General features: G+C 43.6%; 1 protein-coding gene across 17 annotated transcripts in view; it reads right to left on the minus strand.

Moving 5' to 3' along the window:
• TCF4 (transcription factor 4) overlaps positions 1 to 14,613 on the minus strand; it is a 1,236,777-nt gene that overhangs the window by 114,738 nt on the left and 1,107,426 nt on the right. For all 17 annotated transcript variants that reach the window (XM_069627021.1, XM_069627025.1, XM_069627024.1 and 14 more), the window contains one exon: positions 10,625 to 10,828. In XM_069627021.1, coding sequence (XP_069483122.1) covers positions 10,625 to 10,828 — 204 coding nt within the window. The remainder of the gene's footprint in view (positions 1 to 10,624; positions 10,829 to 14,613) is intronic.

Raw genomic sequence — 14,613 nt, forward strand, 5'->3', positions numbered from 1 at the left:
GGGGTTTCTCGTTCATGTGTGGTAAATTGTATAGGGCAACTAGGGAGTATTTAGAGAGTACCGTTCAATTCAAGGCAGTTGTGTGGTTTGGAAGGCTGGAGTACCCCATTCACACAATACTTCTTTCAGTGGGTAAGGAGTCTAGGAGAAGGTTGAGGTCAAGAATGAAAGTTGAGTAGAGTGAGAAAGAGGTACAATTTGCATATAGCAGCAAACATTGGGCTTGGTTTAGGGGGTGGCTAGGAACCACAAGTAGCAACAGTGTATATATTCGGCCAGAGAAATCCAACAATGTATTAACATTCTAGTAGTGATAAACATGGAAAAAATAGATCAGGAGCACCAACACAATTAAATAGTAGGCCAGAATTAATCAACAGACTTACAGATGTGAGTAGCAAAGAACTCGGGCACACAATAGGGTAAATGTGAGTTGATAAATAGGCAGATGTTGACCAATGCAATTAGATAATCGGGAGGTAGCGACCAACACAGTGGCCTCTAGTAAAGGGCAAAAAATTCCACATGAGTAATCCATCCGTAACCACACAACTTCCATTTGTAGTGCGTTAAATCTCCCACTTTGCACAGCAGCATTTTCAGACTCAACGCACACTTATGTCATACTGTCTGAAAACACTAAAGAAAACACAAAGAGGTGGAGGGATTTCTCCCCTTCACATGGGTTTTGCTCTCCCAAATCTCCTACAAAAACTTACGCGAGTAAAATAAGGAGGCAGGCACTAGATGCAACAAGCACTACAAATATGTAAGAGAACAAAAGAGAGTGGGTAATATATGTGACAAGTGAGTTGGTTTTGATATTTTCTGGTAAAAGCAAAACATTTATAATTTCTACAGGTCATTCTAGGGAGTTTTGATTGACTAGCTAAATAAAGCTGTAGTAAGCAGTAGGTTGTGAATATGCTTTAAAGTGTGACGATTCACAAGGAGTCCTCACTTCTCCCCAAGGGGTAGCCCTTTTGTATGAGTCTAGGGCGGTACAGCCGCTACCCAATAGTCCCCATAGGGGTGGTTTAATGCAGGAGGACCTCACAGGGAGGGACTCCGCCTCTGGGGGCAAGGACGATCAGCTAGGCAAAGCCAATTGAATGTTGTCAGTCCCCAACATTTCCTAGCCCTGCCCACTGTTCAGAACCACTTTATTGAAAGTAAACCTATGCATATTTTTAACATAGGAGATAAAGCCAAAAGCAATAGGACGGGGAAGAGCACAGGAGGCATGAAGATCATTGACTGTGTTCGTATTGGTACGGGGTGGCCCCGAGGAGGCATGATAATTAAGTTGTTAATAGAGAGAAAGGACTTTTACAATCCCCATGGGAGTAACTGCATACAACGTATAACATATAAAAAGGAACAAAGGACTATCAAATGTGTCAACCCAGCCTTGTCAGGCGAGGCCCTGTTAAACCCTGCCAGGTCTTGCAGTAGCTGTGGAGATGAACCAGCACGAGAGAGGCAGCCACTGCCGAATGATCGGAGGGAAGAGGATGCCAGTGAAGTGCCAGGGAAGTCATCCATGGGTTCTGCAGGAGCAGAAAATCTAGCAGGAGAGCAGAGGCACGGAACAGACCAGTAAAGTACTGCGCAGCCTACGGAGCAACAGCGGTGAACCAGCAGAGCCAGAGAGAAGACGTGCGGTCCCGAGATGAGACACAAGGGTAGAAGGGAGTCTGGTTCACAAAGCTCTCTCTAACCTCAGTATTGGGAAGCCCGCTACTGGGAACCACCAGAGAAGGGTTTGGGAACCGAAAAAGCTGATAGTGACAGTAATTGAGGAAATCTTCCTCATCACAATGGGAAAAAGAGTACCAGTGACCACCAAAGAAGGATATGTACCCCAACAATAGGGAACTGAGCAAACAAGGAGAACTTCCTCACAGCAGTGGTGACATTAAACTCAGTAATCAACAAAGGAGGAGTTGAGACTTTGCCAACAACAAACCAGAGTGGCAAAGTGTACATCAGGCTGAAAATTGTTAGAAACAACTGTGCCAAGCAATGATAGGAGAAGGGAGGAAGTCTCTTGGTCCCAAACCAGGAGTTGTGCTAAAGACGCCAGGAGAATGAAGTCATTCCCCCTGGCCTTGTTGTGGACTCTACCCAAGCAATACCAGGAGAAGGGAGGCATTATCTTGTCCTGAACCAGACATTGTGCTAAAGACGCCAGAGGAAGGGAGTCATTCACCCTGGTTTTTATTGGAAACTGTATAGATCTACAGCAGGAGAAGTGAGCCATTCTCCTGGACGTGGAATTGTATAAAGGCTGTGTGAACCCTACAACCAGGGGAAGAAGGTAGTCATTCCACATGGCATTTTTGTTGCAAGAAGACATTCTTTTGGATGCTATCCGAACAGGAGAAGGGAGCCATTCTCCTGAAGAAGGAACCTTCTGTTGGTTTATCCTTTAATTACAATGTGAAGGATAGAGGTAGGTTGTGAGACAGGATGGTGGAGATTAATTTGACAGACATTCTGACAGACTGCTTTAGTATTAGTTTTGAGGCAAGGAAAACCCTTTTCAGAAATAGGGACAGAAATAGACTTTTTATACACTAATAAATGTCTATAACCAAAACCGTGCCAGCTTCCTTCTTCGACACCCTTACAGAAAAGAGTGCTATGGAGCGTCCTACAGATCTATGCAATATAATCGGAGGTAACAATTGGAAATGACGACTTACTGTTGGACAGACAGAGAAGCTGGGAATCGATATATGATCTTTTGAAACGTATGGCTCTGCATGGCTGTATAAAAATGCTAAACAACAAAAATGATCAACCGAAATGAGCAAAGACAATGAATTGTAATAGTCAATATTTCCTGTGATTTGGTAGTAGGTCACATCTGTGCAGGAGACCCCGACCTCCTGTTTTCTGATCTACAGTATAACTGCTGCTTTTACCAGATTTCTTTTCCACTTTTGTTTTTTAATCTCCCCGGCGTGAGGGGCGATTCCCTCAAGGCTGACCTTTCTTCCCACTTAACTACCCCCTTCCATTTTTGTCTTTGTGGGGTTATTGAATTGCATTTACAGGTACGTAATATTAATATTTTTCCGGGATAATGACAGCATCCCATTTGATCAGCATATGAGGCGGAGCAGTAAAAAGGATAAAGCAAAGATTAACGGATGTAAAAGACCACTGGAAGACGAAAAAGAAATACATTTCTGTTAGTGGTCAGGTAAGTAGGGCAGCATGAAAGAGAGCCATGGAGTAAGATTCTGACTGATAACTATTAACCGAAGGAAAGGAACGGAACTAAATGCAAATAAAAGCGGGGGACAAAATGTGAGTGGGAAACACTGTAGGTGTTTCCCTGACTTGATCGATCTAAGCGTGATTGCTTTTATCAGTTATCCAAGGTGGGGATGCCAAAGAATACATTTGTATGATTTGCGTACTGCTCAGGTTATCCCACAGTATTTTCTATACAAGTTTCTCTAAGCTCATACATTCCATTAGGTCAAGTACTGAGGAAGACCAAATAATGCCCTTCTCTGAACAGGGGCTGCTCAAAGTTGAACTACACATATTTAAAGCCATACATAGAGAAATTATATTCAAGGATTATTATCTTTCAGAATGTATAAAAAGATATGTTCCATGCAATGGCATAGGACAGATTCCAATTTGTGATAGACATCTGATGAACTTGACTTAAGGCCACTCTAGTACTTTGATGTGTGGCCTTATTCCAAGTACAATGAAGAGGTTGTAATCTCATTCCCTCCCACACAGAATATGTATAGGTGGTTCAAGGGACAGACAATGCTGCAGCCGATATCGTTAAAACTTAATTTGTTAACATTGTTTTTTTTAAATGAAATGATACCCCCCTGAGACATGCAGGTTCTGCTAATCTTTCAACCTGTGAGAACCCCACTAACCCCCCCCAAGACCCATCAGGGAGGGACCATCTGGAGACCAAACACACAGTTCTATGCAAAACCCTTGAGTAAAAAGATAGAGTGCATATGAAATTGGTAATTGTAAGCATCTTGAATAAAACGGGGCATCACATATGAGAGCTGCTACAATATTGAACATTCAAATTGAAAAGTACAAAAGCAAAATAAAACTCATGCAATCATTCTTTTCAACACAATGGCCTACCCAATCCGTATCCTGCTGATCTTTACCATTTGAGAACTTTTTAAAAGCAGTATCTTCTTTACCACTTACACAATCCTCTTTCCAATTTCCATTACCGTTTTACTGTCAACTGTTTCTGGCTGCCTAACTGCTATTACACATGGATCCAATCCAGCCTTTGGATGTTTATTTAGTGCATTCCATTTTTCACATTATACTTAAAGATGTTACACAACCACACAAAGCCAAAGAAAGTGAAGAGTGAAAACAGTGGAAGCTACCAACTGAGGCCTGGTGAGTGCAAGAGATCTGGCTAGCCTACTTTCATGCACATCATCAAATGATGTGGCATTTCAGCAATTTGAGAATACATAGTGATTTAGGGTGCATAGGGATGATTAATGGGTTGCTACATAAACTGTTTATGCGCTCACATGAGATGGTTGGGCTAAGACCATGATACGTTGTTTGAGGCAGTAGGTAGTGAAGATAGAGCGAGCTAGAGAAAAGACATACTTTAAAGGGGACCTTTGGCACAAATGATAGATCATTCCTAAAACATAACCGCTCCAGATGCAAAACAGGCAGGAAAGAAACCAGAGAGGAATTAGGAATTTAAAAGAGCACAACGATTGGAAGGAGGAAAGAAAGCAGACAAGAAGCAAGGAGGGTGGCCATAGCATCATCTGGATTAAAGTGATCCACAATGTCAAGGAATGCCTTGGAAGGAGTATCTAGATCACAAACAAAAAGAATGAAAGAGGGGGGGGGGAGAACAGGTCAAAACAAACAAAGGCACACAGCTGCCAAGACAGAAGTAGTGAGCAGTGACGTACATGTCAAAGAGTCGGCAGATTTGTTAGAAAGGCCAATTTAGCAACATCTACTGCCTCACAAATTACCAATTTTCAAATGCCACCAAAGTAACTGAAGTAAAACAACATGCTCTACTTTGCAATGGTCCTCCTAGTTAGTGTGGGCAACCAGCAACTCAAGAAGCAAGCCTATGCATATCTCAAAAATGTTTTTCATTTATTTTGTATTCCGGTTGATGGTGAGTTCACACTGACCAGTAACGCATTAAGGTGGAGGAGTGTAAAGCATATTTTCAATCTTACAGATACTGAAAAAATGGGCCACTTACATTCCCTAAAACATTTTTCAATAAACTGTTATGCATCTAGACAATACATCGTCTGAAAATGAGCAGCAATAGGTAATCCTTTAGTCACCCGGGGGTTTGGTTGCATGTCCATAGGGTTGAGGGATGGTGAGCATTACAGATCCACCCTTATCTCCAATTAATGACGTGATTATGTGCAGCCTAATGGAAAATTGAGACCGATTTTTTACTATATTTCTGAGGTATATTTATGTATGTCCTAAGAGCACTCAAAGGGTGAAAAGAATAGGAACGCATACAAACATCGCAATGCACAAATCATTTATCATGAAGGGGAATAGTAGTATATCATTCTTAAACAGAGGTAACATCACTGCAGAGCACAGGCTATACGTACTGCTCACACAGCCAAATCTACATCTTAACTGTATCGGCGCATTTCCAGTTTTAAATACGTAGTTTGGAAAACATTTCCTCTTGAATCTTAGAGAATGCTTTGAAAGCTAACAGAGCAGGTTTCTGCTCCCATATCTGGGCTGTGCTCTGTAAGCATAGTCTGAAGGTGCGCAGCGAGTAAAAACTCTACTCTGAACAACTTTCCGGCCCACACCCCCCACTGCTACTTTATTTACTGCAGCTGGCTAGCGTTTTATAGCCTGTTTCATGTATTAAAAATTCAAATGTGGAAAACATTACCATATCCTTGATTTTTTTTCCCTCTCCACTTCCTTTACAGCATGGAATGTATCAAATGGTCAAAGGCTAACTTGAAGACTGACTTTACTCTCAAACTATTTCCTTTGTTCTTCTGTTTCCCCACCCCCAACTACAAAAAACATACCAGTTTTCAGAAAATTCCTATTTGGTCTCTTTCAAGCAAGAATGACTTTGAGACAGTCAGAACGTCCATTGAAAATACGTGTTTCTTGTTTCTTGTTTGGAAACAGCCACACTGTACGCAACATGACTTTCATCTTGGAACTGCATCCTGTGTTTCATAATCCTATTTGCTATCCAAGCTGTTCTATTTGTGTGTTTAATTTGTTATGTTTAAACCTACTTCTGGAACTGAGCCGGAACAAACTAAATGAGGAACCTGGCACAAAGATGCGTTGTATTATGATGTGGGAAAACACCTAGAAAACGAACGGATATACGAAATGGAAAAAAGAATATGGGTCATTCTGCAGTCTTCCTTCCTGCTCTGCACGATCCCATTCATTCTAAAGCTCTCTCAACTAAATCATCCAAAAAAAAAAGGAATAGAAGAGTGAAAAACATGCAGCAACAGCTGTACCATGTCTGCATACATGTAAATTTACACGCATCTGGCACATCAAAGGGCAGAAACTGTTTGTTCCTCATGGTACCTTGGGTGCATGATGCATCAGCAGCTAAACAGGTCAGGTAAACAAAATCTACAAGAAATAAACGGTATTCTTAATTGAGAACAGATATTTGTAACAAAAAGTTTATGTTACAGCTGTGGTGGTTTATAAAGTCTGGCTATTCATTCCAAATGCTTGCAAAAGGCGACTGTAAAGGAAACCTGCGTGCGCTGGTTCTGGGATACAAAGGCAGACATATTCCAGGTGTGTGACACATAAACCAGGCCCACATAAAAGTATACTCTTAGTCTACAGCTTAATCCTTAGGATTTCCTTAGAAGGCAAAGTGTGGGTAGTAAGCATGAATGGTCACTACCCGCCTTGGCACACACACAGAGTAACCGGGTGTTAACACCATTGTGATGGAGGGTGCCCAAACCACAGCATAACTGATCATTCTAGCTATAAGCATTACGAGCTAACAGTAATAGGGAGCCAGAGCATTCAATCTGACTGGACTTTTTTTAAAGCATGAATTGTAGGACCACAGAATAATATAAATATGCAGGTGAAACTGCAGTTTTGACGCCCTCTGGAATTGATATGAAGCTTACATTGAACAGGTTCTCTTGAGCCATGGGAGATGAATAAAAAAATTAAAAAAAATAGCCACCACTGCTTGACAGGGGCCTTGTTAGAAAGACTTCCATTTCATAGGTAATTTTCCCTCCAGTTGTGTACCCCCCAACTTTTTGCTGATGTCTAAACACCATAGTCTGGCTTTACCAGAGGAGCCCAGCCTGGTGCACTCCACTGGGCTTTTCGCTCACTTTTTATGGAGAAACTGACATGCCCTGAAGACAGTCGTACTGGGAGACTGTTTCCCTTAGTCCTTGTCCATGCTGCAACTTTTCTGCAACATGTAACAAGTGTACAATGTACCTTACAGTACAGTGCACTTGGGTCTAATAGTCATTTCCAATGGCCCTAGATACTCTCCAAGTATTTTTTAGGAGAAGTGCAGATGAGCCTTGGACAGGGCTGGTGGCAGCTTATTTCGCACATTTTTTAATCCTTTCTTGCCAGGTAAACCACGATTACCGCGATTGGCACGGTTAGGTGGCCTGGCTCCAAAATGGTCACGTCACAAGGCTCTTTGTTCTGTCCTTTGACCTTCTTGCCCCTTCACCTTCCCCAGGTCGAGCCGACCCGGGTGAGTCCTTATTTGGGCATGCATTTTCCCACAAAGCACCAAGCTTTTGTGGGCTTCTGCATGCCTTGTGTGTGCGCCCCCAGGATGTAGGCTGGAACGTCTGGTTCCAATGCACATCCTGGGTGCTAGAGAGTCTGGAGTGCTGTGAATGCCTGGGACCACCGTGTATCATGATTGGTCCACGTATGGTATGGCTGTATGTGAGCAGATCTCCCATTGGGTCCTCTTCGTTTTGGCGCGAAAGAGATTCTGGGTAAGAGAAGACCCCAAACACCCATACCAGGTCGATCTCTGGAGTTCTCACTGAACGAAGGATAGGATCCAAGTATCCTGAAACTAAGAAGTCGAGGAACCGCTGGTGACCCGCTGGAAGGTTTGGCACCCTGAGCCCGCTGTAGTCCCGTGAGACCCCCCCTGCATCTGGTCTTCCTAGGTCTGCGCAGTCGCTTCAAGCCATTGGAATAGTGGGACCAACTATTCTCGGCACCTTCATCAAACCCTGCAAGTAAGTGTTCTCGGAAGTATCCCTAGGCCATCCAATGGGCTGACCAGCTTACGCAGACTCTGCCCCGATACTGCCGAAGTTTCGAGGAGACACTCGAAACTTGGTACGCTGCTAGCTGTGTTCACGGCACTCTCACACCGTATTTCTTACACTTGGCATTCCCAGGTCTGGAATAAAGTGAGTGCGCCCGAACCAGGGTATACGCGGTTACCATGTTACCCAGTCGTGGTGATGAACTTTGTAGGTGCGCTGCATTTGTGCCCCTCTTGCCTCTGAAGCCTGCTGCAGTGAAACTGGCCTGATCCATCCACCGGGAGCGGAGAAATCACCACTGTCCCGTTTGTAACCGGTGGCCCCCAACTCCTCCATCCATTTTTACGCACAAGTGCCCCCTGAGGGCCCCTCTCCTTTCCACTGCTAGTGCGAACTAGTGAAATATTCACAACTCTTGGAATTGACTCTGCCCTCAAGTGGTGGCCCTCCTCGAATAGTGGGAACCTATTCTTCATCACCTCACCCACCTTCCTGAGCTGCTACAGACCCTTGAAGAGACCCTGTTTTGCCCATCTGCATTACCGCGTGCTCCAACAGTGCAAGTACATGTGAGCAATAGGCTCCACTCTTCTTAGGGATTGGACTGCCTCTTAGTTAGGAGTGTGTTGGATGCATAAGGGACTAAAGACTATTTGCACTGCCCGTTTCCTCCCCCTTTAAGGTTGTGGACCCATTTTGTGCATTAACCCTTTAGACCCCATGGGTCTTGTATATATGTATTTAGATAGGATTGTGTTGACTTAAAAGTATTACTGTGATTTGATTTGTGTGTTGAAACTCAAAGGGCTTGAAATAAATGTATTTGTATTTTTTAATATGCACACACACACCTCTGACTGGGAGTGATTTGTAAGTGTCCTTTGCTCTGTGTGCTCATTGAGGTCTTTCAAGTCACCCTCACTCCTCCCAAGACCTAATCTTGACCGCCGCTAAGCTACCTTGATTGGTGTGGCTTGTCCAGAAGGTTACCCTGTTCCAAGAAACTAGGCTGGCCTTCTGAACCTCTGCCCACCAGATCAGAGTTCAGAAATAAGTCTTAACAGGCCTCTGCCTCATTTGTTTAGTGTTTGAATGAACACTATCCAGCAAGAGAAGCAGATGGGGAGGGTGTGGCTTCTTGGGACTTTAAAGAAATTGAAAGTGCACGCCAAGTTGATTAATGGACCCCAAATATATAACAATGTCAATTTAACTATTTGCAAGCAACATTACAGCCCACAAATGAGGACTGAACGGACCTGATCTATTGGACTAAGAGTGTTTATCTAGGCTCCAGATCGGATGCCACTTTTATCCTCTTCCCTTTTTTATTCCGTGTGCAGGATATTCTTCAAACACATTGACACTATGAAAGAAACAGGATCTAGATTGGGATAAAGTAACCATGATTAAAGCGCTGAGGGAAACAGTTTCTAGGACAGGTCACCAGATGACCGAGTTCCCTCACAGTGGGACTTGGAAAGCCAAAGGACATATCTAACACTTAAATAATGGACAACTGAGATAACTGAATGACTATACTCAATGAGATCATTCGGGTCTCATGCTTAGACCCAACGTCTATAACCTCCCATTTCTCATTCTTCTTCGATCATACACTTATGGTCAGTTAGTCTCATAATAACACTTCTGCCAGAGAACCTCTAATGTATAGCATCCCTACTTTACATTTTGCTTACTTTTACGATAGAACACAAACCCGTACAGGGTAATTTGCCAATACACACTGCTTTTTACAGAGAACATCAAATGCAATTGAGCCACATTCTGAGGTGGCTGTGACGAACCTCTTTCATGCCCGACTTCAACGCTGGACACACTAAGATATCATGTCAAGCCATTTCACTGTTCTAGCCATGGAGCTAATCACTGAATCCTTAGGTTACTTTTGATTGGTTAAATTGATTGTTTTTCCAAAATCTGATCCTTGAAACACTGCCATGGCTGTTGCAGGATTTCTTTGTGAATTTCAACATCAATGTGTTGCTCTGCAACAATGAGATCCATAACCAGTCAATTAACATGTTTAATCAACATCAAATGCGGAAATGGGTTAGCGATCCCTACTGCCATGACAGCATGCCCCAACACTCATACTGGGTTGAGACCAGCGTTTAAACCTGGCATGTCTTTGAATCCAACTGGCTGAAAAATACCTTAAATTAGACACTATAGAATAAGATCATGAAGAAAGGACTCAGGACATTTTATGAAAGGCAAACTCTCCAGCTTACATACATGTATTGGTATAGTACAATTTTGAAGATCTACAACCTTACCATTAACGAATGTCTGTTGGCTGAAAGAAGACCAGTCCCGTATCCCGATCCAATGTTCCCCATGGCTCCATTATGAGATGACCCTATTAATCCATGCATGTCACTATGACTACCAGGCATGGTCGTCGAAGGTCCTACTGCATGATTCCGTAATACATGAATCGCATCATCAAGTCTTTCTAATCTGTCTTCAATTCGACTTTGCTGTTGAAAAACACAATTTCAAAGAAAGAAAATTAAATGATCACATCAGACTGAAAATGAGGAATCATCAGTCATTGAATTTGCCAACATTCATTAAATCATGTATTTTATTTAAGGGAAAAAAGTTTTTTTAATGGCGTCCTGCATTTCCCAACAGAGTAGGGCAAGTTCAAACAAGTTTCCTAACATGTTTTAGACTTGCAGTACTGATTGGGCTTTTTTCTCGATTTGTATCACTCTTTGTGGGTCAGGATATACATATTTGGTGATTTATATTGCATTCTAAAGTATAATATTTGTGTTATACATTCTCTTTGCTTAGGACTCATACATTCCAAGTGATACCTAGTCCACATCAATCATGATCAGCCCTAAGATCGAATGAAAAGAAATCTAACTTCTTACTTTTAAGATGGCAAATTACACAGAAGCATTGCTACAAAGATGGCAGAGCACTGATTAATACTGTTACATAGAACAACATGACAAGTATTTTAAAAAATCTGACAACACATACACAAATGGAAATAAACACACAATCGACCCCCAGCTTTTGGGGGTGGGGGGGTGAGCTATGTACTTATAGAAACGCATTTGAAGCCCAGCCCCGACGGAAGCCAGACTAAAGCCTGGGTCTTACGGCCAGAATGACTATCTGCAGCTCTCTGTTGGTCGCCACAACAGCCGCAGACTAGCCCATTCACCACCCGCTCAGAGCAGTCAACTTGTAGAGGTTGCTGACTATGTACCTACACCAAGGTCGATGCCGGTCAGGCCATGCCTCGCCTCTGAACACCAGCTACCAGCCATCTTCACAAGATATTTCACACACCACATAGGTAAATCAAATCACTCAATTGCTGTGACAATGCCGCTCTCATTGCTTTACTCTACTGATTTACCGCCCACACTCATTTTACCCGATGCCCTGCCGCACCATAGTATACTCAGCACAGTAGTCACCATGGCCTATCATGACCCCTGGGTCAGCAAGCCATTCTCATTGATACACAGGAAAAGGTGTCTACCATCGCGTAGAACGCTGAGACACTCTTGTACCAGCCACCGACCATCCACCCAACCTCAGATATATGCGCAGTATGTCCAGAAGCACCGACCCAGATGCCCTGTGCCCTCAGAGCGCAACAAACGGGACACCCGCATCCATGGCATCAGTGTCAAAGCATTTTCCATAGGCGCCACACAGGCACCGATCGCCGGGGACTGATCTCCCAAGCACCCTGTATAATGCGCCCTACCACTATCCCACACCTTGATCTGCGCAGCCACACTGCTGACCACCAATTCATGGCCACTGCTGCATCTAATCCTGTCGCCCTTACAATCGTCAAAGCCATGAGTAACTCAGAGCCGACAGATTATATAATAACCAAGGCCTCTGATCCCGGATTACTGTCTACCATGATGACCACTAATACCGGAAAGCTTGATACTCCATGCACACCGGATCCTATTGACCCTGTGATCACCAAGACAACACGAACCCCGGAGCATCCTCATCCAAAACAGTAATGTGACCAGTATACAGGTTCTACACACCTCTCTATTGTCTGTTACCACAAGCAACGAAACATCTGCTAGCCCATTAATCACTGGCCACATGCATTTTTGAGTCTATTGGCCCTACTACGATTGCTCCCTCTTGTATTTGGGAGCCTGTTGCCCTCACTATGATGAATGCCACATGTATTTGGGAGCCTCTTGCCTCCACTATGACGGATGCCTCATGTATTCTGGAGTCTGTTGCCCCCACTATGACGGATGCCTCATGTATTCTGGAGCCTGTTGCCCCCACTATGACGGATGCCTCATGTATTCTGGAGACTGTTGCTCCCACTATGACGGATGCCTCATGTATTCTGGAGCCTCTTGCCCACACTATGATCGAGGCCACATGCATTTCAGAGTCTGTTGCCCGCACTATGATTAATTATGTATTATGGAGCCTGTTGCCTCTGCTATGATTCTTGCCTCATGTATTCTGGAGCCTGTTGCCCCCACTATGACTGATGCCTCATATTTTCTGGAGCCTGTTGTATTCTAGAGCCTGTTGGCCCCACTACGATTGATGCCACATGCACCTAAGAGCCTATTGCCCACACCTTTCTTGATATTACATGGATCTCGGAGCCTGCTGCCCTCACAAGACCTGATGCCACATGGCTCATAGAACCTAGTGCCCTTGCAACCATATTTGACTCACACGCCTTCGAGCCTTCCACACCTGCAATTAGCGACACGACCAGAAAATGTGCCATAACTGCCTCTGCTAGCGACCCTAATGCACTGTGTAACTCTAGTCTCGCCAACAGCGAGGGCACCACAAATGTACCCACAATGCACCACAAGGGAGCGCTTATCAATACTAGATCACTCCTGGCCCACACCTTCAATAATTTTGACCTAATCACAACAAACAACTTAGACCTAATAGCCATCAGGGAAACATGGCTGTATTCAGCCGCAGGACCATCACTCCCCCTCGCCATCCTGGACAATTACGCCATCTTCAGAAAAGACAGACTACTTTCCAAAGGAGGAGGGGTGGCCATCATAGTCCAGAATCTCCTGGCTATTAGAGAAATGCCCAACCAAGTATTTTACTCTTGAGAACTGCTCTCTATCAAATTATCCTTCTCCAACATCGCCACACTAACCATCCACACTATCTACAGACTGCCTGGCCTACTGCTATTCTTTGAGGAAGACATTGCACTTCTCCTCTCGCGTGACACTAAGCCTTGCTCTAGAATTATCCTCATGGGCGATGTAAACATAGGCCTTAATCACCACCACCACCACCGACAATGCACTGGCATTAGCCAACTCTATTGAAGCACTGGTCTTCACCCAAAGCATCACATGCACCACCCACGATAAATGTTGCACGTTAGATTGGTTGGCTGATATGCCCATGCATGACCATAATGTTATCTTGTTACCGATCCCTAAAAATAAAGAAACCTGCTGAACACTGCAACCTTCACCAGCCTCCCTCTCAAGAAACGCTTGCTACATCACTCCAGCAAACATGCTCCTGCTGCTGCAACCTATAATTAACTATCAACATTCAGTGAGTGATCCGAATTCCATGGTAGAACTATACTATACATTTGCCCCCTTCATCGCATAATTCTTCTCTGGCAATATTCCTGCCAACCTAAAAGATGTGTGGGTCCTTCCACTGAAGAAGGCCACACACTGGGTGAATCTAGGTAGGCAGAAACCCTGCCACCCGCACCCCCCTTCAATTACCTGGCCCATACAATACATGGGAATGATATGGTCTATGATGCCAAAGGCACCACACAAATCGGACAACATTAAAGTGGTGGAACAATTTGTATATTTCTAACACAATAACTTCTCCCAGACTTCTCCAGTGACCATCTTTAAGAGACTAAAATCACACTGAACTTCACAGAAAAGATCATCCTCCATATATTTGCAATGAAAGACAAAGCAGACCGTCCTTAAATTAACTGGTTGCATAGGGTCTTAATTAAGTTTCTTTAAAAAAGTCAAAATCAATGCTTGTTTTAAGGATGATGGATAAGTCAGAGCAGGGAAGCTAAGAAGTCTTCCAACAGCGTGTAAGGCACTACAGTTTATACACATTTAAATCATCCACCACAAATAGGGACATTCTTAGAAAGTTAAGACTAAAAATGTCACCCACAACATAATCTAACACATGCCACATAAATTGAGAACATACGCTTGAGGTGGATTAAAGGGTTCACTGACATATGAGGGACCAATTT

The sequence above is a fragment of the Ambystoma mexicanum genome, chromosome 6p (genome assembly GCF_040938575.1).
Source record: "Ambystoma mexicanum isolate Mex_15411 chromosome 6p, UKY_AmexF1_1, whole genome shotgun sequence".
NCBI classification, from domain to species: domain Eukaryota; kingdom Metazoa; phylum Chordata; class Amphibia; order Caudata; family Ambystomatidae; genus Ambystoma; species Ambystoma mexicanum.